We start from the raw sequence: 22,343 nt of genomic DNA on the forward strand, positions 1-22,343 counted from the left end.
ATTCTTTTAGTAAACAGTATCAATAATTTTCTAACGTGTACTGTTATGCAGTGCCAGCAATTCCAGATTATTACGTTCGAACTTACGTGGAAGATTGTTTGTTTTTGGCCCATTACAGAATGTAACATAACGTGTATATTCATCACATGTGACATTATACTGGTTGGTAACACCATAAACTAATGAGATATATAGCATATTTAATCCAACAATTATTGGATTTTGAACCCAAGTCCAATAAACGCATGCTGCACTTGTAATTTAATCTATGCCTAGGATAATCACATTAAAGGTTGGCTTCAACTGACCTCAATTTATATTTAGCCTCTAAATAAGTGAATTCCAAAGTCTCCGTAATCAGATTCTGCAAGAATAGCTATCCAGGCAGGGAATGAAGAAACGAATGGCAATTGGAAACATATCAATTCAGTAATTTTTTATACCGAGTTTGGTACAAATACCACACGATAAGGTATTTTCTGTTGAAGGATGCAGCATCCAGTTCCCCCATGACAATTCCCTAATCTGACCTGCTCCACTTCTTGCCCTACTGTTATCAGTAACCAGTAAAGGGAGCGGCATGCACTCTGTTCCTGGATTCCAATAAAACACAAAATGAAACGCACCACTCTAAACTAGTTTCTCAGCAAGAATAACTCCGCATGCTGCATCCAAATCCAATGATGTACAATCTCAGCCCCACTAGCATGGCCTTCATAATATGACGTGGCCATCAAGTGAGGAAGTATAAATATTTTCGTCATAATCACAACAATGCCTCCACGTATACATACCAAGAATCTGGATCTGGTCTACTATCAAGAATTATCTACCAACTCGCGTGATTATATATCGTCCTTTTTCTAGATCATAAATTGTCTTCAACTGAGGTTTCCTCCACCTAGATATAGACCATGCTGTAAACAACAATACTAAAAAAATTACAATGAGCGAGAGAAGAGTAGGCGATTCAACACTGAAAAAGGCAGCAATCCAGTCATGCATCTGTATATCTGCATCAGATGTGGTTTGCAGTATAAAAGCTCCCAAAGCCCAATCAAGCGGAATACTTCCCACCTGATTAGCAACCTTGACCCTGGTCAACAGTAAATCCAGTCAATAAGATTCAACCAATAGGGACACAGAAATGCATTGACATAATAAAGAAATCAAAAAGAATATACGCAGTGCCAACCACAAATAGACAAGAGCAAGTACTAGCACTTTAAATGTTTAACTTGGGCTGTAATATATTGCCTATCGTTGCCAATATTGAGTATTATGGTCTTTGATTTTGTGTGAATGGTTTCTCTGTGTAGTAGGAGATTTAGCTGCAATTGCTGATTGTTTGATTCCATTTCCCTTTTCAGAATACTATGCCATTGCAAAAGCACACAAACATGAACCCAGAAAATATAGTTAACACCACCCCTCTGCTATCAACAACCAAGCCTCAACCAAAATCACCACTTTGACCACTCCAAACATACAAAAACACCATCATCAGAAAACCACTACCAGATTCAATCACCATTACCAATTCTTCCATGTGCAAATCTCCAAACAGCTCCAACTTCCATCAAGCCAAAAAGTCTGTGCACTCACGGCAGTGGCACTAATACTCATGTTCAAGGCCAACAATTCATCAAGATGCAAACCCACAGCATCTCGCAAAGCCCTGGAATCAAACAGCCTTCCTCCAATCAACAAAGCACCCATCACTAAGCAACCTCAATCATGCCATAACCCACTTGCAAACCATCCACAGAAACAAGCACATCTTAAGCTCCAGTGTTGCAAGCAAGAAGACAGTGCCCCATCCCTACCGTGCAACAGCCATGCACTTCTCTTCCCTGCAAACCGAATCCAGCTGCACCAGCTACTGCCTTGATCCCTCATCCGTTCAAAACCTTACTTTCTAATAAGTATTCTTGTTGAATCACTTTATTTTTTCCCCATTTTCCTCAATGGTTGGGTTTCCATGGAGAGAAGAGAATATGTAGAGGGTTTAATTGGAGATTCAAGAAAGTGGTTTCTACAAAGGGTAATTAAGGGTTTCAAAATATTTTACAGACTGCAGATAATTTAAGGGAGGCCAGTGGAGGGGTGAAAACAAGAAGAGTATCATGTGTATGTTAACAAACCTAGGGAAGTCATTGTAATTTGCCCTAAAATATTTGTTTCATAGAGTGGGACTAAATGTTCATTGTGAATACTATTATCAGTCTCTTATGTAATAAAAAATTGTAAAAGAAAAATAAGCAGGAATACCTTTCATCATCCAAAGCAATTCCAAGACTGTCATGAAGCAGAGCAACAATGTATGCTGAAGAGAAGCAATACCGAAGTAGATCTTCCTCTTCATGGGAGGGGTATTTTTTCTTCAGCCTTAACCAATCCTCACCACAGAATTCTTGCCCAGCAGTCATCAAATTTGACAGATAAGCCCTTGGCTCCAATCTAAAAAACTAACAGCACCAAAGAATCAAGAATCAGTGTGAGAATAATGTATCAATTATCAAAATAGCAAAAGTATAACTGAGCTTGCTGCATGTCAACTGTCCGAGAAATAATACAATTACAGTACATTACTGTTATCTCCAATGCATCCATTTTAGACAACAGAAATGCATAATTATACTAGACAACTAAAAGAAGCATAGCATATTAACTATCAAGCATAAAAGAACCTTTGATGTGTAAAAGAAGTTTTCTGTAGCCAAGAATTTCCCCTGAAGCTTAGGTATGAAAGTTGATCCTATGTCACAATGCTGATTAGAACATGATTCTGCATAAATCATGAAATCAAAAATGAAATAACCAACTTCAATACAAAAACAACAATGAAGAAAATCTCGTTTTAAAGGGAATCTAACAATACTTTGTCAAAGAAAATATGACCTTTCCCATTTTGTAGCAGCATCAATGCTGCAGATCTGCACTCTGAAAAGTTTCCCTTTGTTTGGACAGTGAACTGATATTGGCTTTTTTCATTCAGTGAGCTAAGAGAGAATTTCAACGACTCAACATTATGAGAGTACCCTGTAGGAGTACAAGGATCTATGCGCAAACCCTCCTGAAGCGATTGAGAAGCTGCACTGAGGCGAATAAATAATCAATAACAAACACTTTTACCATCTGAAGAGATTATATGCAATTCTGCTGCAGGTCTGCAAATAGTTGTTAAACGAGAGACAAAGAGACAGAATGCATAATCCTGGTGAAAATTTTGATTAAAAAAATCACACATGGGACATGGCACAGTTAAAGGAGCACATAAATAAAGCCATCAAGTTTTACTATCTTCTTCATTATAGACAAAGAGTCTTTCATCTACAGGAATTGAATTGCAAAATCATGGTGAGGAGAAAAGAGGCCAGCATGAACTTAAAATTGGCACTATGTACTGCATTATAATTTAAAGGACAGTTCCCTAGTACCACCTTTGAGAGGGGTTTAAAGCCTTGATCCTGGACCCGCCTCAAATCGGACTAGTCGCGAAGCGATGAACCAGTGGAATATTTCAAAAAAAAAAAGGACAGAGTTCTACAAGAGCAAATAACAATTATTCAACCCTACAAACTTTGAAAATTCACCACATCTGATGCATAAGAAAATTCATGTCTGAATGCTTTAATAATACTTAATCCCGGATAACCTTGATGCTTAATATACGTTAACTTCAGTTGTACAGCAAACCAAGATATTGTAAATAATTTAAAGATCAAACCAGTTGCACAGAACAAGTTTCTGGAAGATGTAAATAGCTGTGTAATAATGTTAATATATTTTGTTACATATCTTTTTTAATATAAAGAAAGTTACTTTCAGTATAAATGACTTAGAAGAACTTAATGCATCAAAACTACATAAAATCACAGCCATAATTTTCAAGTATAATATAGCATGGTAATTAAGTTCAAAGATCTCTCTAATTAACTGTAGACATAGAAATTAGTCAAATGATGCTGTATGGGTAATTACCTAAGTTCAAATCTCCTGATATAAGTGCTTCTTTCCATGAGTCATGAGCAGCATTCTACAAAATGAACAACGATCAGAATAGTATCGAACACCATGGTATCATTCTAAGACTAGAACACATGATCAACCATATGACTCTCAATGAGAATCACATTGAATTAAAAGAGATCAATCAGAACCATTAAACTTTTGACATGGGGGGGAAAGTAAAGCAAAAAAATTGTGACGACTACCATTCCCACTAAAATTTAGCATATGGTTGTAAGTTGTAACAGAATCAAAACATATTTATCATTCATTTTTAACTTTTCTTTTGCCAGTGGAACATAATTTGTGAAACTGTGATTTAGCATGCACAACATCAGAAGATATACACTTGCTAATGAGCCAAAAGAACACAGCAAAGAGAAATAACAATTACCTGGCCAAAATGAAGAAAGCTGTGGCTGTAAAGGTTGTAAGTGGTATTCCCAAATTTAACAGCACGTGAGAACAAAGGAAGCACCGATTCTCTTGATATGAAGGTCACCTAAAATAAAAGTATAAATCCATTCGTCATGCTTCCAAACAGTATGAATATAGCCAGAAAAGCAGACCTTTCTCTAACATATTGGCTGTATTAATTAAGACTCATTATTCCTTAATCAATTGCAGTCAAATCATATCCAATTTTATAGCATAAATTTTTTTGGATCTAACAATTAAATTTAGAACAAGCAGTACTCAGGGAAAATGAAGTTGTACCTGAGCAGAAGCACCGCCAAGTTCAATAATCCCAGTTGTATCCAAAGGATCACCTCCAAGAGTGCCAAGTGCATAATTAGCAACAACCCAGGCATACACTCCTTCATCAGAACCTGTACAACCACAGTATAAACAATGGCATGAGAATTGAAAAAGCCAATAATCATAGACATTATGATGGTTTTTAAAATTACTAACAATTATCAAATTATTAAAAAATTAAGGAGAAGGAGAAAACAAAAGAAGCATCATGTTTGCATTATGATGATGCTGACACCAAGAACATTGGCATGATAGCAAGCCAAACTGGGATTGAAAAAGCAAAAGAGTGAAAGAGATTGACAAGACAATTGGGTTCACTATATTGTAAATCCTTGAGGCATCTACAAGCATTCTCTTTCACCACTCAATCTTATGCAATATCTTTCCTTCAATCGTTTTGTCAACAACATAAACATCAACATTGCCTTTATTCCAACCTAGTTGGGGTCTGCCATCAATGAACCCATAGAAAAGCATCAATCATTTTGACAAAAAAATAAAAATATTCCCTATCACCATTCTCCCTCTTGCCATTCAAATTCTGTTATCTAAAAAAGATCAAATAAATGTCCTCGTCGTACTTCTATCCTCGCAACCAACATTATTGATATATCATATGATACACTTTTTAGGTGATATTGACTCTTGAGATTCCATCATGAATGCCAAGGGGAGTCACGTAAAGCTACAACATCAAAACAACCGTCGCGCTAAAGCTGTTAGAAATAGAATTTCAAACCCCTAAATATCTAGAACCTGCATGCCCAATCCATCACCAGAACTCCCTTTGTACTAAGAAAGAGGAAAAACAAGAATGCACCAAGGAGCTTAAAAAAAGCACCAAATAAAAATCTTGTCGCAAGCATGAGAATCCAGCTTCAAGTCAAGCAACTTAAAACAAGCGCCATCTCATGGACACTAACAAAACAGTTATTCTGTCAATAAAGCCCCATGTTTTAAGTTTTGTGACCATCTCATTCATCTAACATTCTAATCAAGAACCCAACACCAGTTCAACTCCAACAAAAAACAGCAAATTATGCTACTCTTATTACTCTATTTGCGATAAGTCTCTTCCTACGAAGAAATCGACAAATTTAATTCACAAGTGCATATTCTTACTCACAAAAAACTCCATCATCCATTAAAAATCACAAAAAAGAAAGAAAGAAGAGAGAACCTGTGATGACAGAAGCCCACTCGTCCCTAAATTTGAACCCAGAGGAACGCAGAACTCTCCTACACGATTCTAGAATCTTCTCCTGCACCTCCGCATCCAGCATCCTCAACCCAGCCGTTGCCATGAGCCGAATCTCCGTGTCCCTCCAACTCCCCCTCGGGATCCGACCCTTCCCGAACTCCACCAGCTCCGAAAGGGACATACCCGCCCCATCCGGATCCTCCGCGAACGAGGAAAGACCCGGGTTCACCCTCATCGACGCCAACCCCTCCTTCCCGAAGTCAAACACCTTATCATCTACCCCGTACTTGAAGACGTGGATTCTAGTCCCGGTGCTGCCGCCGTCGACGATGATCCGGTACCTGAAGCCGTTCCCGGAGGAGGAAGAGGAGGAGAAGAAGGCGTAGTAGGAGAGGAAGAGGAGGAGAGAGAAGAAGAGTGGAGCGAGGAAGGTGTTTGAGAATTGGCAGCACCTGGCGGCGTTGTTGGTGGCGGTGGCCTTAGAGTTGCGAGCGAAGAGGTTGTTGGAGCGCATTTGGAGCTTCATCATCGGATCCATTTGGTTAGGTTTCGAACCGACCCGAGTTCGAGCATTCGATCGTCGCATCAACGTTCTAGGGGTTCCGGGAGGTGCAAAATCATGTCAACAGATGATGATTCGCCGGAGCTGGTCGCCGGCGGCGATCGGAGAAGGCAGCGAATATTTTGCTCTCTCTCTTGGCGCGCAGAGAGAGAGAGAAGAATTGATGAAGAGAGAGAAAGAAAACGTGATTGTGTAAATTTAACGCGTTGGTTTGGGTCAATTCATTTCCACACCGATTCCGCAGATTCGATTCGGTTTGATCAGAGCCTGAGCTTCGGAAGTCGCTTCCGTTTCTTTCTCTCCCTTTAATTTCAGACAACTAGACTACAGGTGGTAATATGTGATAATATGGGTTGAATCCGATGGTTGAACCAGTCAAAACTAGGGCTGACAATACGAGCCAGCCCGCCCCGGCCCGTCATTGGCCCGCCCAAAAATAGGCTGGCCTGTCCCGGCCCATTTTGACAAAATGGGTTGAATTGAGCAACCGGACCCGTTTTATGAGGGGGTTGCGGGCTATGGGTCTGCCCGCCTAAAATAAAAAAATAATAAAGATACAAAAAAATACAAAAATTAAATTCTGCATAAAAACACATAAAAAATTTTGCATAAAATTCTAATGTGCTTATGAAACCAAGAAGACCAGTGTTTAATAATCTACATATAAATATGCATCTTTCAATCCAAAAATAATAATAAAAAATAAAATCATATCAAGGTAAAATAGAGTAACAAAACAAGTAACAAAGTGTTGTATCCACAACAATTCGAAAAAGCCACTTGCATGCAGAGAAATCTAAGGCAGGAGCTATATAACAATTGGATAAATTAAAAAAAACGGGCTTGGCGGGCTAGCCCTCCCCGTGGCGGGCCGAGCCCGGCGGGCTAGCCCTCCCCGTGGCGGGCCGAGCCCGGCGGGCTAGCGGGTTTGGCGGGCTGGTGGGTTGAAAAACTCAACCCAGCTCGCCCTGTTTGGTGGGCGGGGTGGGCCAGCCCGGTGGGCTCAGCCCATTTTGCCGGCCCTAGTCAAAACAAAGCGAATTGTGTTACATATTTCAATCTACCAACCCGCTCTGTTGGGTTGTGGGTCAAAATGGGTTGGCTGCAGGTTGGGATGAGTTGGTCCGTCGAGTCAATTTTTGTTACTATTAGGTAGTACTTTATTTGTCTTTAAACTTTTGTGATATCCAATTTTTTGTTATCTTAGTACTCTCTGGAAAAAATAAAGAAGAAAAACTTTTTTTATGACAAAGGTAATCTATATATGGAGATAAAGATAAGTTTGTAAAGAATATATGACTGAATATTACCATACATTTAGGCTTAAGATTGGGGAAATACTAAGGGGGTGTATTGGATTGAGATTTCAAAGGATTTTAATGGATTAATTTTGGACAAAAAAATCCGTTGATATTCGATTAGGATTTTAATGGATTGAAAAAAAATCACGTGGTATTCGATTAGGATTTTAAAGGATTATTTTAGAATCCGTCCAAATCCTTTGGTATTCAATCAGGATTTTAAACAATGGAATCACAATGTCGTGGTATTCAAAAATCCGACGATTTTAATGAATTTTATTGGTGTGGATTTCGTGAGACTTTTTAGTGAAAAATATTAATAATATGCCTCTCTCACAATCTCATCTCTACCCCTAAGATTTCTTGAGATTCTTCTATTGTAGTGTTTTCTTCTTCCTTTGGTAGGTTGACTACTCGAAATTGGGTTCTGCCAAGGGAGCTTCGTCAAAACTAAAAAAGAGAGCATATTTTTGAGCGATTTTCATCACAAAATAACTCAGAAACAACAAATCAACGAGATTTTAATATAATATATTTTAAAAATAACATATTTTTGAGCCATTTTTTAAAATTTTTGGAAGTTTAAAAAGTGATTTTTCAAGCCATGGGTCGCGGTTTTCTTGGCACAAAAATGTGCTTTTTGTATTAAAAATAACATGAAACAGTGAAAAAATAACAGGGGAACTTTCGTATTATTTTCGTTTTACATCAATGAAAAAATATCAATTTAAAGAAAGATTGAAACTTTCATAATATGAACCCTATATTTCGTAACAATACATTCATGAACGAAATTCCTTCACTATAGGAAACAATTTCAAACAATTTTTGTATCAATAGATAACTAAAAGCTTGTTTCTCAAAAGCCTCAAAGCAATTTAAGGTTTCAATGTATCAATTAAAAATTTTATCAGAAATTTTCTAAACTTTTATATAATTAAACCCAAAATTCAGATTCAAAATTCTCTTAATATTCAATGAAAATATGCATATGATATAGGGTTAGAAAATTCTAAAAACCCCAAGGTTTTCAAAATCAATTGCAAAAAATTTCAAACGAAATTTTATCATGTACTTTAGGTTCTATATGCAAATTTAGAATTATTTTTATTATTAAAAAAATTTGGGTCTTTTAATCATATATGCATAGCTTTGATACCAAATGAAGAAGATGATTTTTAACCCATTAGATATGTGAAAAGCTGTTGTTTAGTAATTTTAAATGTTTGTTAAAAATTATATTCATGTTTGGGGCAGGATATACTTACCACCAAAAATTTTTACCACCTTTACAGCCAACCTAATCACCATTGATTTCCTTAACGGTTATAATTTATTGGGAATTAATAAATATGACCTAATAATTTTCAATGAATTATAACCGTTAGATTGACGAAAATCAATGGTGATTAAGTTAGTTGTAAATGTTGTAAACTTTTTTTGTGGTAAGTATATCCTTCCCCCATTATGTTTTACTGATTGAGAAAATTATATTTGATTTTACTTTTTTTATTAATTCCATTGTATTTCTTTGTTATTTTTTTTATGGGGAAGATTATACTTACATTCTTGGGGAGGGGGCTGAACCTTTAGCCATCACTATTCCCCCGCACTCCGGATTAGTCCCATAGCCGGCTCAAAGAGTCGAAGTTCGTGGGGATACCGGAGAGAGCCAACTCGTCTCAAAGAGATAATTAGGGTTGGGTAACTCCAAAAAAAAAAGATTATACTTACATCCTATTTTTGTCTACAATCTTTTATAACCATATCTTAACCGTTGATTATCGTCAATCAATGATTATTATTTACGCAAATCAAACTTATTAATTAATATTTAATTTGCAATGAATGATAACCGTTGATTAACAGAAATCAATGGTTATGATATGGTTGTAAATTGTTGTAAATAAAAATAGGTTGTAAGTATAACCTTTCTCTTTTGTATTGATTCTTGTAATTTTGAATGTTTGTTAAAAATTCATATGATTTTTTAAAATCTTATAAATTCATATTGTCCTTTCAAATCTTATGAATTCTATTAAAATCCTTTAAAGTTCAATCCTATAAAATCTTGACTGTAAAAAAAGTTTTTTTAAAAAGTCTATAAAGTCTCTCCAATTCTAAAATATCATTTAAAATCTGTAGGATTTTTTATCTCAAAAAAATCTTTTAAAATCCTAATCCAATACACCCCCAAGGCTTTGTTTGGGAGTTAGTTTTAGGAGGGGAATGAAAGGAAAGAGAGGATTTTAGTAAGCCCTTCGCTGGTGAGTTAAAAAAATTAGGAGAAAAAATTGGAGATTTTTACTAAACCCTCATTCTTCTTAAAATTAAAGTTCCCCGAATTAGGAGAATTTAAGGGGGAAAATATTAAAAATTACTTATCTACCCTTAGCATTAAAATGTTAAAACTACATAAATGTGAATCATTTTTAAACGCGACATTATTAGAAAAGTTTCAAATACCGACAGAATTTATCAACGAAAAAAGATTTCGTCCAAAATAGTGATAATTTTTTTGATGAAAATCATATAAGTTAAAAAATTTCCATCAAAACTAAAGACGAAACTAGAGACGAAACAATAGTTTGCCTTAATCACTGACATAAATTTTTTACAGAAAAAAATTCAGTCAAAATTATTGATAGAACCTAAATTCTGTCGAAATTTTCAGCGAAAATATTTCCGTCCAAAATTTTGACGAAAGACATTTCCATAGAAAAGTTTCGACGTAAAACAATTACGTCAAAAATTTTTACGAAAAATATTTCCATCAAAATTTGTGATTAAAAACATTTTAGTAAAAAATTTTGACGCATAATTTTTTTTGTCAAATTTTTTTACGAAATCTAAATTTCGTCAAAACATTTCACAAAAAACATATTCATCGAAATTTTTGACAAAAAATATTTCCATCAAAATTTTCAACGAAACACATTTCCATCGAAAATTTTTGACAGAAAAAAATTCCATCAAAATTCTTTACATGATTCAAATTTCGTCGAAAGTTTTCGATGAAAACATTTTCATTAAACTTTTCGACAAAAAAAAAAAATTTCCGTCGAAAATTTTAACGTAACACATTTCTATCGAAATTTTTTGACGAAAAGTATTTCCGTCAAGTTTTTTGATAAAAAAACATTGGGAAAAATGTTTGTCCTTTTTAATGATACAACTCATATCATTTCACTCTCACAAAGATGTGAGACCCACATCTTTATTTTTTTTTTGTCCACCCTCTCACCTTCTTTATTTATCTCTTACTTAAAATGACACAACTTACATCTTTTAAAATGATACACACTTTTCCCAAAAATATTTCCATCAAAATTTTCAACAGAACACATTTCTGTCAAAATTTCGATAACAAATTTTGACGAAAAAATATTCTGTCAAAATTCTTTAAAGAATCTAAATTTCGTCGAAAGTTTCGAATGAAACATTTCCCTCAAATTTTTTTGACAAAACAAATTCTGTCGAAATTTTGAACAGAAAACATTCCTTCAAAATTTGTGATGGAATTCTTTTTTCGTTTAAAAAATTTGATGAAGGAAATCATTTTCTTCAAAACTTTTGACGGAAACTAAATTTTGATAGAAAATTTATTTTTGTAAAAAGTTTCATCAGGGAAAAAATTTTGTCGCTTTTCGTCGAAAAGTATTTCGACGAAAAAATAATTGTGACAAAATTTTCGTCGCTTGCAATGTAGAATTTTCATCGAAAATATGATATTCTTTAGTATTATGAAAAGTACATAAATAAATTTTTTAGAAATTTTAAATTTTATTTAATTTGTAAAATGTAATAATTACATTAATTTTTAAAATGTGATAAAATGGTAAAAATATCTCATTATTCCTCCATTTTTTCCCTTACCATTTTATTAACTCCCAAACAAGGGAAGAAAATACCCTCCAATTTCCTTCCCTTCCTTCCCCTCCCTCCCCCTTGGATCCCCTTCTTTCCCTTCCCCTTCAATCTCCCAAACAAAGCCTAAAACGGGAAATGTAATATGAAAATAAGTAATATTATAATATTAATAAAATATAATTTATTTTTTATTTTTAATCATTTTTTATATTTTAAGCGAATTGACTCGCCAACCCACCATAAAACGGGGCGGATTGGGGTTTAACACCCACATTCAAGAGGCGGAGCGGGGCGGGCCAACCCACTTTTGGCGGGTTGAAGGCGGGTCGGGGCGGGCCGACCCGTTTTGCCACCCCTTCGATTTGGTTTAAGCGATGAACTGATTGGAATATCTACAAATTTTTTTTTTATTATAAGAGCTTTTGTAAAAACTTGTTTGACCTGACTTCTACTTATAAGAAAAAGAGAAGCTAAAAAAAGGATCTCGTAAACCGTCGTTATGCTCAAAAGCCATGTTGTCAGTTTCATGTTAAATGGTTGAGCATAATGTCTTTGCAATTTGCATGGACTACATTATAATTAACAAATTATATTTTTTTTATGGGGAATGTTATACTTACAACCTATTTTCGTTTACAACCTCTTACAACCATATCTTAACCGTTGATTTCTGCCAATCAATGGTTATTATTTTCGCAAATCAAACTCATTAATTAATTATTAATTCGCAATGAATGATAACCGTTGATTGACGAAATTCAACGGTTAAGATATGGTTGTAACAGGTTGTAAACAAAAATAGTTTATAAGTATAACCTTCCCTTTTTTTTATATAAAATAATTTTATGAAAGTTTGGGCTTTTGACTGTACTAGTTCCCTTTTCAAAAAAATTGACCAAATTAAGTTCCTGGTCAAATTTATTACCATAGTAATACATAACGACGCGTTACTGAAATCATCGTGTTAAGACACAGAATGATCAGTGATGAGTTACGCACAATTCAGGTGGTCAAAAGCATTTGAATCATAGCTGCATTTATTGTACAAAGATGTGCTTCACATCCTACCATTTTATTGTGTCAGGCCTGAGCCGACACGCTCTGAACGTGACACGTTAGAGACGCGATTAGAAACATGTCGCGTTTGATGGTATTCGGCCACAAAAGACACGATTATGTGCATGTCATGGTTGACCAAGCAAAAGACACGGCTTTGTCAATGCCAATCTCTCTCTCCACTTTTCCCTTACCTCATTATCACTTACTCTCTCTCCACTCTATGTTATTCATCTGTCCGACATAGATTCTTTTCATTTCATGAGTAAAAGTTTAAAACCCATTTGTGCTTTCTTGTGTGACTAATTTTTTTTTTCCATTCTCAACATGTTTTAGACCACATCTTGTGCGATTTTATATATACCCATGTGGTTGTGCTTCCTTCTTCAACATTTTTTGAACTTAAGCAACCAAGTAAGTATGCTTTTTAAATTTTGTTATTTTACTTGAGACATGATTGTAGGCTTTATGATAGATGTTTTTCTAACAATAATGTAGGACAAATCCGCAATAAAGTAAAACAAAACTTTATTGTGGATTTGTCCTACATTATGGTTGGGGAACATCTAACGTAAAGCCAGCAATCATGTCTCAAGTAAAATAACAAAATTTTAAAATCATACTTATTTGGTTGCTGAAGTTCAAAAAAAGTTGAAGAAGAAAGCATAGCCACATGGGTAGATATAAAACCACACAAGATGTGGTCCAAAACACAATGATAATGGAATTTTTTTTTACTCACACAAGAAAGCACAAGTGGATTTTAAAGTTTTACTCAGAATGAAAATAAAATCTCTCGGACAAATGAATAATAGAGAGCGGAAAGAGTAAGGTGATAATGGGGTAAGGGGAAGGTGGGGAGGTGGGGGTGAGTTATAAAGCCTGAAATGCTGTGACTAGAAGACCGCTTTTAGACGCCACATTGATGAAGCCCTGTCTTTTGCTTGGTCAACCACGGCAAGCACAGAGTTGTGTCTTCTGTGACCTGACACCACCAAATGCGGCAGGTTTCTAACCGCATCTCTAACGCGTTATCTTCAGAGTCGTGTCAGCTCAGGCCTGACACAATAAATGTTGTAGGATGTGTAGCGTGTCTTTATATAATAAATGCTGCTCTGATTCAAATGCTTTTAACCACTTAAAATTGCGCATAACATGCCGTGTCTTAACGCGATGATTTCAATAACGCGTCATTATGCATTACTATGATAATAAGTTTGACCGGGAACTTATCCGGTCAAACTTTTTGAAAAGGGAACTAGAACGGTCAAAAGCCCTAAAAGTTTGTATTATGCAATTAAATTTATAATAATGATGTATCAATTTATAATTTATAATTTATGAAAACATGATTTATACAATTTTCTCTCCATTTTCTTTGGTGTATAGTTATTTTTTTACCAAGTAAAAATCTTTTTGAAAAAATGATTTTCATTTAAAATTGATCCGGATAAAATATAGGCCCAAACTAGGGCCCAAAAACACATAAGGAAGCCCAGGCCCATTGAAGACCAGAGCCAAGCGCAAAGAACAAGCATAGAAGCGATTCCCTCATCGCGACACACAAGACGCGATGCCCTCATCACGTCACACAAGACGCGAATACCCACATCGCGTATGAAACCTTCTATAGGAAGTAAACTTAAAGCCCAAGGCAGCTCCACCGCGCCTTAACTCCAGTAAACAACGGAAAGCTCCAGCTTGCCATAACTCTACTACTAGACACTATGGAAGATAAGGCTACTTAGGTCCCCTGACTGACCTGCAGCCCAAGGCTGGCCACTCAGAAGCCAAGCCACCTTAACTAAGGCGGCATCTTAACTACTATATAAGCAAACGATATACCACCAAGGTACGATCATCCTTTACTTTAACAACATAAAACACCTGCCTCTGATACTGACTTAAGCATCGGAGTGTCTTCGCAGGTACCCCCCATTTGGTGCAACGCGCCAACGTGAAGGACACAGCTCAAGCACGTTCCAACCGCAATACTAGGCCCAGGCCAATAACATCGTAAGGTGTCTCAACCGTGTGTGATTGAGCTCAATTCATATAGGCCAGTCCATACTGTATTTGGTTTGATCAAAAATCAAATTTAACAAGGCTCTAGTTTTTTTTTTGTTGCATTTTCTCTTTGAGTTTATCTCTTTATAATACGAGAAAATCTCTTCTTATGTGACACGAAAAACGGGATCTCCTGCCACAAACAGATTTTAAAATAAGATCCATTATTTAATTAAAAGAAGAAGAAGATGAAAAGTACTTTTCTGATGATTATGCGGGAAAATTTTTCATCTTATGTTGATTGAGAAGTTTAAATCCCTTAGGTGGTGTTTGGTTCAGGGGAACTAAAAATTTCCCCATGCAAATGAACATGGTTTTCTAGAAAGTACCTGTTTGGTAGAGGGATTCAGCCAAGTTCCCCAGCAATAGCAAATGCATACCATTCCCCCATTTGGTCCAAATAGCCAGGCATTAACACTGTTTGCAAAGCGAAGTTGGGGGTGGTTTTGTGCATAAAGCCGGGTAAGTTGCAATTTGCAAAAACGAGCCAGACGAAAATACCACTCACACGTCACCAAAATTTCCTTTCCAGCAAAGTCTTGAAACGAAGTTTGATGAGTGAAGAAAGACAGATGCATATGATGGGAGGTGAGGTATGGCTGATTCTGGACACAGTGATATGTTGGGCATTTGGTTGATGATGGTTTTAAATTTTTTTTTGCCAAGTAATTGTTTATGTTATTGCTGAACCTCTTCCCATTGTGTTCTCTGTTTTGTGTCTGCATGTATTCCTTAAGTATGGTGTAGGTGTAGTCATGCCTTGATAATGGTTGATGATGGTTTTAAATTTTTTTTTTGCCAATTAATTGTTTATGTTATTGCTGAACCTCTTCCCATTGTGTTCTCTGTTTTGTGTCTGCATGTATTCCTTAAGTATGCCTGAAGGCTATTGCAAATGTCTTGACAGGTAGCATTACCAATATGGTTCCAGAAACCTTGATAAACACTTGTTTGGTATGGTTGTCACAGCTGCAAAAAAATTTAACTTTTGAACTCAAAATGATCTCAAAACAAAAATAAAAAAATGATTACGTCAAATTAAAAATGTAACTGTCATGTCTAAATTTTTTGAGTTTACTGTACTTTAATTGTTTGCTTTTACAGGCTCTTCCTCTTGTTGAACCCATGTCAGTATCCTATAAAACAGGAGAAACTCTTACATAGTTGCCCTCTTATTAATACTCAAATTATGCCTCTGATTGATCTTTGACATGTATGTTATTTTACACATTCACAATGTACATATGGCCTTATCTAACCTTTCTTGAAAAAGTGACATATCTCATTACTCTTTCATTTGGCAGGAAAAATTTACTAGTGGGTATCAATATTATAATTTACTAGTGCAATATCTGTGATATTCTGTGTGAATGCAGGAACTTGGGAAGGTCCAATGACTAGCCATAAGGTCAGTTTTTTTGTTTAATTGTGATGGCTGTCGTTGGTCATATTTTCTGTTTCCACACCTTATTGCTGATCTATCAGGTTTATGTTTAGGATACTCAATTACTGCAGACTCATGTATTTCCACACCTTATGCACAGAATGGGGTAGGTATACTGATGGACTAAGATAGTTCATCACATGAGAAATATTGATGTCAAACCAGATTGGATTGCACTGGTAATCATGGTAAGGCCATATACTGATGTTTAACACTTGGAGGAAGGAAGAAGTGGTTCATGGTTGTGTCATCATAATGTGGGCTTAAAATTTAGTATGACAGTGGTTCATGGTTCCTATCTCATTAGCACAATTGATGGATGGCTATGTCAAAATGTGGAAGTGTATTGTGATATGTTGTTATATAGAGTGTCATGGTTTGGATTGTATTGTATTTTGTATAACTTTGTGTGTAAAAGAGTAATACATACAGTGGTTTTTTTGCCAAACGCTTTTACTCTTTTGATTGTTGTACCACTAAGATATTTTAGTAAAGCACTGATGATCACTTACTTCTTATTTCAGTTCATAACCATCAATAATCTCCAAATGCTTTCACTTACAAAAATAACAAAAATAACGTTCATTAGTGCTCCTGAGAAAGATAATATAATGGAATCTTGTTCTTTTTAGATGAACCAAGTAACTTTGTGCTTCAAATGCTGTCTAACCTCTTCAATTTTCGATGCCAAGTAAGTTTATCCATGTAACAGAATGTGATTGAAATCAGGGGCAATTGCCATCACTCTGAACCCATTATTTAAAAATGGTCTTAGAATTCTTGTTCCTGTGACGGAGTCCAAAGACTTTGAGACTATAACCAACCAAGCTTGTGGATGAGACTTGAACAAGCTCTCCACAGATAACAATTCCCTGTGACCAAATTCTTTCAAGGGAGAAATCAAAGTATATTTTTTATGGCAAGTATATTTTTTATCATGAACATAAAAACATAAAACAAGTGACAGCATTACCAATATGATTCAAAAAATGGGCCTCATAACTGCCACCAGAAATGGTTAACAAACTCAATTGGGGTGACAACCTTTTTATCCCGACCAACGAAACGAGAGGAGGAGAGGATTACAGAGATATAAAAACCTTTTTATTTGTAGTTGGTAGAAATGTGCAACTCGCAATGCACACAACGGTAAACACTTTTAAAAACAGTAAAAAAAAAAAAAAAAAAAAGGTATTTTAGTATTTTCAAACAATTTTCCCATCAATATTCTATCTTCAACCAAACATACACTCAGAAAATTTAACCCAATGTTCCCGGTAAACTTTTGGCGAACCAAATAACTTTTTTTACATTTTCCTACCAAACCCACTTTCCAACAATTTTTCTATCAATTACATTTCCTTAGTATTCAAAAAATTTCTCCTCGACCAAACACCCTTTTAGGATATAAGCAAGAATTTTCTTATTTTTTAAATTTTTGGGTAGGTTTACAAAATTTAACTTTGAGTTTTTCAAATATGCATTTCTAAATTTGAAATTTTAATTCTGTAAATCGCATAATTTAGAATTACGGAAATATAAGACTTTTCAATCAATCAAGATAAGTGATGAGAATAGTTCTTATTGGTTGGAGCTTTGTTAAATTAGACCACGTGTAATTTAAGTTAGTTGATTAGTTGAACTGATTCCTATTTTTACGGAAGAAGTTAGATTAGTTAGCTTAGTTAGCTTTTCGGTTATACTTCAGAGCTTCATGTATATAAGTTGTAACAGTACATTCAGATAGTGTGAATATTCATTTTTCCTATTCTTCCAGATGAGTTTCTTGGATTCTAATATGGTATCAGAGCGCTGAAGAGAGCTCTGGTATCGCCACTTTCATCTTGTTTCTGATTCTTCTCTTCTGTGATTCTTTACCTTCCTTAACCTTTGAAGCTTTGAAGTTCGATCAACAATGGCGAATCAGAGTTCTCTTCCAGATCACTTGACAAATCCATCAAACTCTTTGTATCTCCATCCTAGTGAAAATCCTTCAATAACTCTCGTCAATCCTCCTCTGAATGGACGTAACTTTCACACTTGGATACGTGCCATGAGGATGGCTCTTCTCTCCAAGAATAAATTGTGCTTCGTAAATGGAAGCTTTGTAGTTCCTAACGAAGATGATCTTCTCTTCCCAGCTTGGGAGCGCTGCAACACAATGGTGTTATCTTGGATTCATAACTCCATTGATCAATCTATCTCAAGGTCAATTCTCTGGATCGAAAAGGCTGCTGATGTGTGGAGTGATCTCCATGGCAGATTCTCGCAATCTGATGTTTTCAGAATTGCGGATCTCCAAGAAGAAATTCATCGTTTGTGTCAGGGAGAAAAATCTGTAAGTGACTATTACACTGAGATGAAGACACTGTGGGATGAACTTGATACTCTTCATCCACTGCCGAAATGTTATTGTGGTGCTTTAGATGAAGTGAGAAAGTCAAGGGAACGTGATCAGGTTATCAGATTCCTGAAAGGTCTAGGTGATCAATTTTCGCATGTTCGTTCACAGATTATGTTGATCGAACCACTTCCGAATATGAACAAGGCCTTCTCCCTAGTTACACAACAAGAACGTCAAGTGAATAATGGAATTTACAATGAAGCTTTGGTTTCGAAAGCATATGTTGCAGATCAACGTGGAGCTCGAGATATGAATCAAAACTCTAACAAGTTCAGATTTGCAAAGCCGAGGGGAACCAAATTGTGCACATACTATGGGAGGACTAACCATACGGTAGATACATGCTATGCAAAGCATGGTTATCCACCAGGTTTTAAGTCCAGACCAAGAAATGTTTCTGCTAATGCTGTGTTGCATGAAAACGATGGAGTTTATGCACAAAATAATACACAAGATGCTGTTGTCTTGTCTCAAGAGCAATATCAGAACATGCTGAATTTGATTCAGCAAACTCCACCTCAGAAAGGAGAAGAAAGTACAATTACTCATGCTGCCAACATGACTCATGCCTCATCTTCAAGTGCATATGTTACAGCACCTTCTCAAGGTTCTGGTAAGACGTTTCTTCACTGGATTCTTGACACAGGTGCCACAGATCACATCTCATGTGCATCTTCATCTTTTACTTTGCTGCATAAAATCAAACCAGTGTCAATTAATTTGCCTAATGGTTCTACGGTCATGGCCTGTCACTCAGGGGATGTCCACTTATTGCCAAATTTGATTTTAACTAACGTTCTCTATGTTCCTGAATTTTGTGTTAACTTGATCTCAGTGGTGAAGTTACTTCAATCTCTCGATTGTGAACTCATTTTTCGTGGCTTTATGTGCCATATCAAGCAGATTCAGTCTCAACAAGTGATTGGTTCAGCTAGGCTATGCAATGGCCTTTTCTTCATGGAGTCAAGATGCACAGATGATAAGGAGTTGCAGACTGTTGATTTTAATAAATCTACCACTGTTAGATATGCTAATAATTTGTCCATAGACACTACCACTCTGTGGCACTTTCGTTTAGGACACATTTCTGACTCTGTATTGAAAGTCATGTGTGACAAGTTTCCTTTTCTTACTCACAAAAATAATGCTCCCTGTGACATTTGCCATATGGCTAAACAGAAAAGACTTTCTTATGACTTGAGCACAAGCAGAGCTTCCCAAGCATTTGAACTGATCCATGTTGATATTTGGGGACCATTCTCCATTCCCTCTATTACTGGTCACAAGTATTTTCTGACCATTGTCGATGATCACTCAAGATTTACATGGACTCTTTTGATGCATAATAAAGGGGAAGCAAGAACTCATTTACGAAATTTTGTTGCAATGGTTGAAAACCAATTTTCAGCTTCTCTAAAAACCATTAGAAGTGATAATGGAGTTGAGTTCACTATGCATGAGTTTTATTCTAGCAAAGGCATTACTCATCAGACTTCCTGTGTTGAATGCCCCCAGCAAAATGGAATTGCAGAGAGGAAACATCAACATTTGCTCAATATTGCACGCGCTCTAATGTTTCAAGCCAAATTACCAATTCAGTTCTGGTCCTTTTCTATTTTACATGCTGTGCATCTGTTGAATAGACTGAGTAGTCCACTATTACAAAACAATACACCTTATGAGCTATTATATGCTAGGCCACCTGTATTAATTCATCTACGGGTGTTCGGTTGTTTATGCTTTGCTAGCACACTCATTTCTCATCGTCAGAAGTTTAGCTCACGTGCCCGAAAATGTGTTCTGCTGGGGTATAAGGAAGGAGTAAAGGGCTATGTACTTTATGACTTGCAATCCCGTGAGATCTTCACTTCAAGGAACGTGATCTTCTATGAGCACAATTTTCCATTCTCTGCCTCAGAAGGTCAATTCACTAATGCACAAGTCACTGTCTCATTAAACCATTTGCCTGAAGACCCTTTTCTATTGCCAAATATTAATCCTATTCCATCTAACCACATCAACCCTATCAATCCTACTCCCGTGACTCAACCCTCAGCACCTTTTATTCATGTCTGTCCTTTACCTCCACCTGTACCTACTATTCCCAATGTTAGCTTTGATGAGAATAGTTCTCCTCACCCTCGTCGTCCTATTCGAACTAAAAGACCCCCAACCTATCTCAATGACTTTCACTGTACCCTATCTACCAAAACCCACTACCCCTTATCCTCGGTCTTATCCTATGATACATGTCCCTCTCATCATCAATCCTTATGCTTTAACCTCAATTCCCATACTGAACCCAAACACTATTCTGAGGCAGTCCAACATCAGTGTTGGAGAGATGCCATGGATGCTGAGCTTTTGGCTCTCGAACAAAACAACACTTGGCTGCTTACTGATCTCCCTCCCAATAAACATCCCATTGGTTGTAAATGGGTGTTCAAAGTAAAATATCATGCTAATGGGAGTGTGGAAAGATATAAGGCGCGCTTGGTGGCAAAGGGGTACACTCAACTTGAAGGTGTTGACTTCCTTGATACATTCTCCCCTGTCGCTAAAATAACCACCATCAGAACACTCCTCGCCATTGCATCTTCTAAGGGTTGGATTCTTGAACAGTTGGGCGTCAATAATGCTTTCTTGCATGGCGATCTGCATGAAGAAGTATATATGACTTTACCTCCTGGAATCCAAAGCTCAAGTTCCAATCAGGTCTGCAAGTTGCAAAAATCCCTGTATGGCTTAAAGCAGGCTAGCCGTCAATGGTATTCGAAACTCACTTCTGCTCTTCTCTCTATTGGTTATCAACAGTCCGAAGCTGATCATTCCCTTCTCACCAAATCTCAGTCTGGTTCTTTCACAGCTCTTCTTATTTACGTTGATGATATTGTGTTAGCTGGGGATGATGCTAAGGAAATTCAGCATGTTAAACAATTCCTTGATGCTACGTTTCGCATTAAGGATTTGGGGGCCCTACACTACTTCCTTGGTTTAGAGATATCCCGATCTGATAATGGATTGGTGATCAACCAACGCAAGTATGCACTTGAGTTAATAGATGATGGTGGGTTGTTAGGCTCCAAACCATGCTCAACTCCAATGGAGCCAGGTACTAAATTAGAAAAAGATAAAGGACAGCCTTGCTTAGATCCTGGCAGTTACAGAAGATTGGTAGGAAGGTTGTTATATTTGACAACAACACGTCCGGATATATGCCATGCTGTACAACAACTCAGTCAGCATGTTGGACATCCCACTGATATTCATGTCCAGGCTGCTACTCGTGTGTTGAAATATTTGAAAGGAACTCCAGGAAAAGGACTATTTTTTGGTGCTAAAAATGAGTCTAAGATCAGTGCATTTGCTGATTCTGATTGGGCAACCTGTCCTGATACAAGGCGTTCAATCACTGGATATTGTATCTTCTATGGTTCTTCACTAATTGGGTGGAGATCTAAGAAGCAGAATACAGTTTCTAGGTCATCATCAGAAGCTGAGTATAGGGCCTTAGCAAGCTTAACGTGTGAATTACAGTGGATGCGTTATTTACTTGATGATTTGAACATTAAACTGTCTCAACCAATGGCAGTATTCTGTGATAACAGATCTGCGATCTACCTTGCTCATAATCCTGCTTTCCATGAGCGTTCTAAGCACATAGAGAT

The 22,343-nt window shown here is 36.4% G+C and overlaps 1 protein-coding gene across 2 annotated transcripts; it reads right to left on the reverse strand.

Moving 5' to 3' along the window:
• Nucleotides 1-231: 231 nt before the first annotated feature.
• LOC133299961 (probable apyrase 6) lies at nucleotides 232-6,803 on the reverse strand. 2 transcript variants are annotated; one of them, XM_061499449.1, is made up of 9 exons: nucleotides 5,951-6,803; nucleotides 4,729-4,841; nucleotides 4,406-4,513; nucleotides 3,985-4,039; nucleotides 2,902-3,093; nucleotides 2,691-2,788; nucleotides 2,272-2,468; nucleotides 978-1,096; nucleotides 232-901 (listed from the first exon to the last, which is right to left on the reverse strand). In XM_061499449.1, exons 1-9 carry the CDS (start codon nucleotides 6,555-6,557, stop codon nucleotides 882-884), a joined length of 1,509 nt encoding a protein of 502 aa, XP_061355433.1. In that variant the 5' UTR covers nucleotides 6,558-6,803; the 3' UTR covers nucleotides 232-881. The 2 variants fall into 2 exon arrangements, with proteins under 2 accessions (XP_061355433.1, XP_061355432.1); XM_061499448.1 differs by having other exon boundaries at nucleotides 232-1,096; nucleotides 5,951-6,802.
• Between the last annotated feature and the right edge of the window lie 15,540 nt (nucleotides 6,804-22,343).

Source organism: Gastrolobium bilobum, unplaced genomic scaffold (assembly GCF_033153095.1).
Source record: "Gastrolobium bilobum isolate Gb01-03AN ecotype WA unplaced genomic scaffold, APGP_CSIRO_Gbil_v1 utg1055, whole genome shotgun sequence".
Lineage (NCBI taxonomy): Eukaryota > Viridiplantae > Streptophyta > Magnoliopsida > Fabales > Fabaceae > Gastrolobium > Gastrolobium bilobum.

Coding starts and splice junctions, on each gene's coding strand:
- LOC133299961 (XM_061499448.1), bottom strand. CDS start 6,557: ATGCGACGATCGAATGCTCGAACTCGGGTCGGTTCGAAACCTAACCAA. Junction 4,514..4,728: donor TTGGCGGTGCTTCTGCTCAG/GTACAACTTCAT, acceptor CTTTTATTTTAG/GTGACCTTCATATCAAGAGA. Junction 4,040..4,405: donor GCTTTCTTCATTTTGGCCAG/GTAATTGTTATT, acceptor TTCATTTTGTAG/AATGCTGCTCATGACTCATG.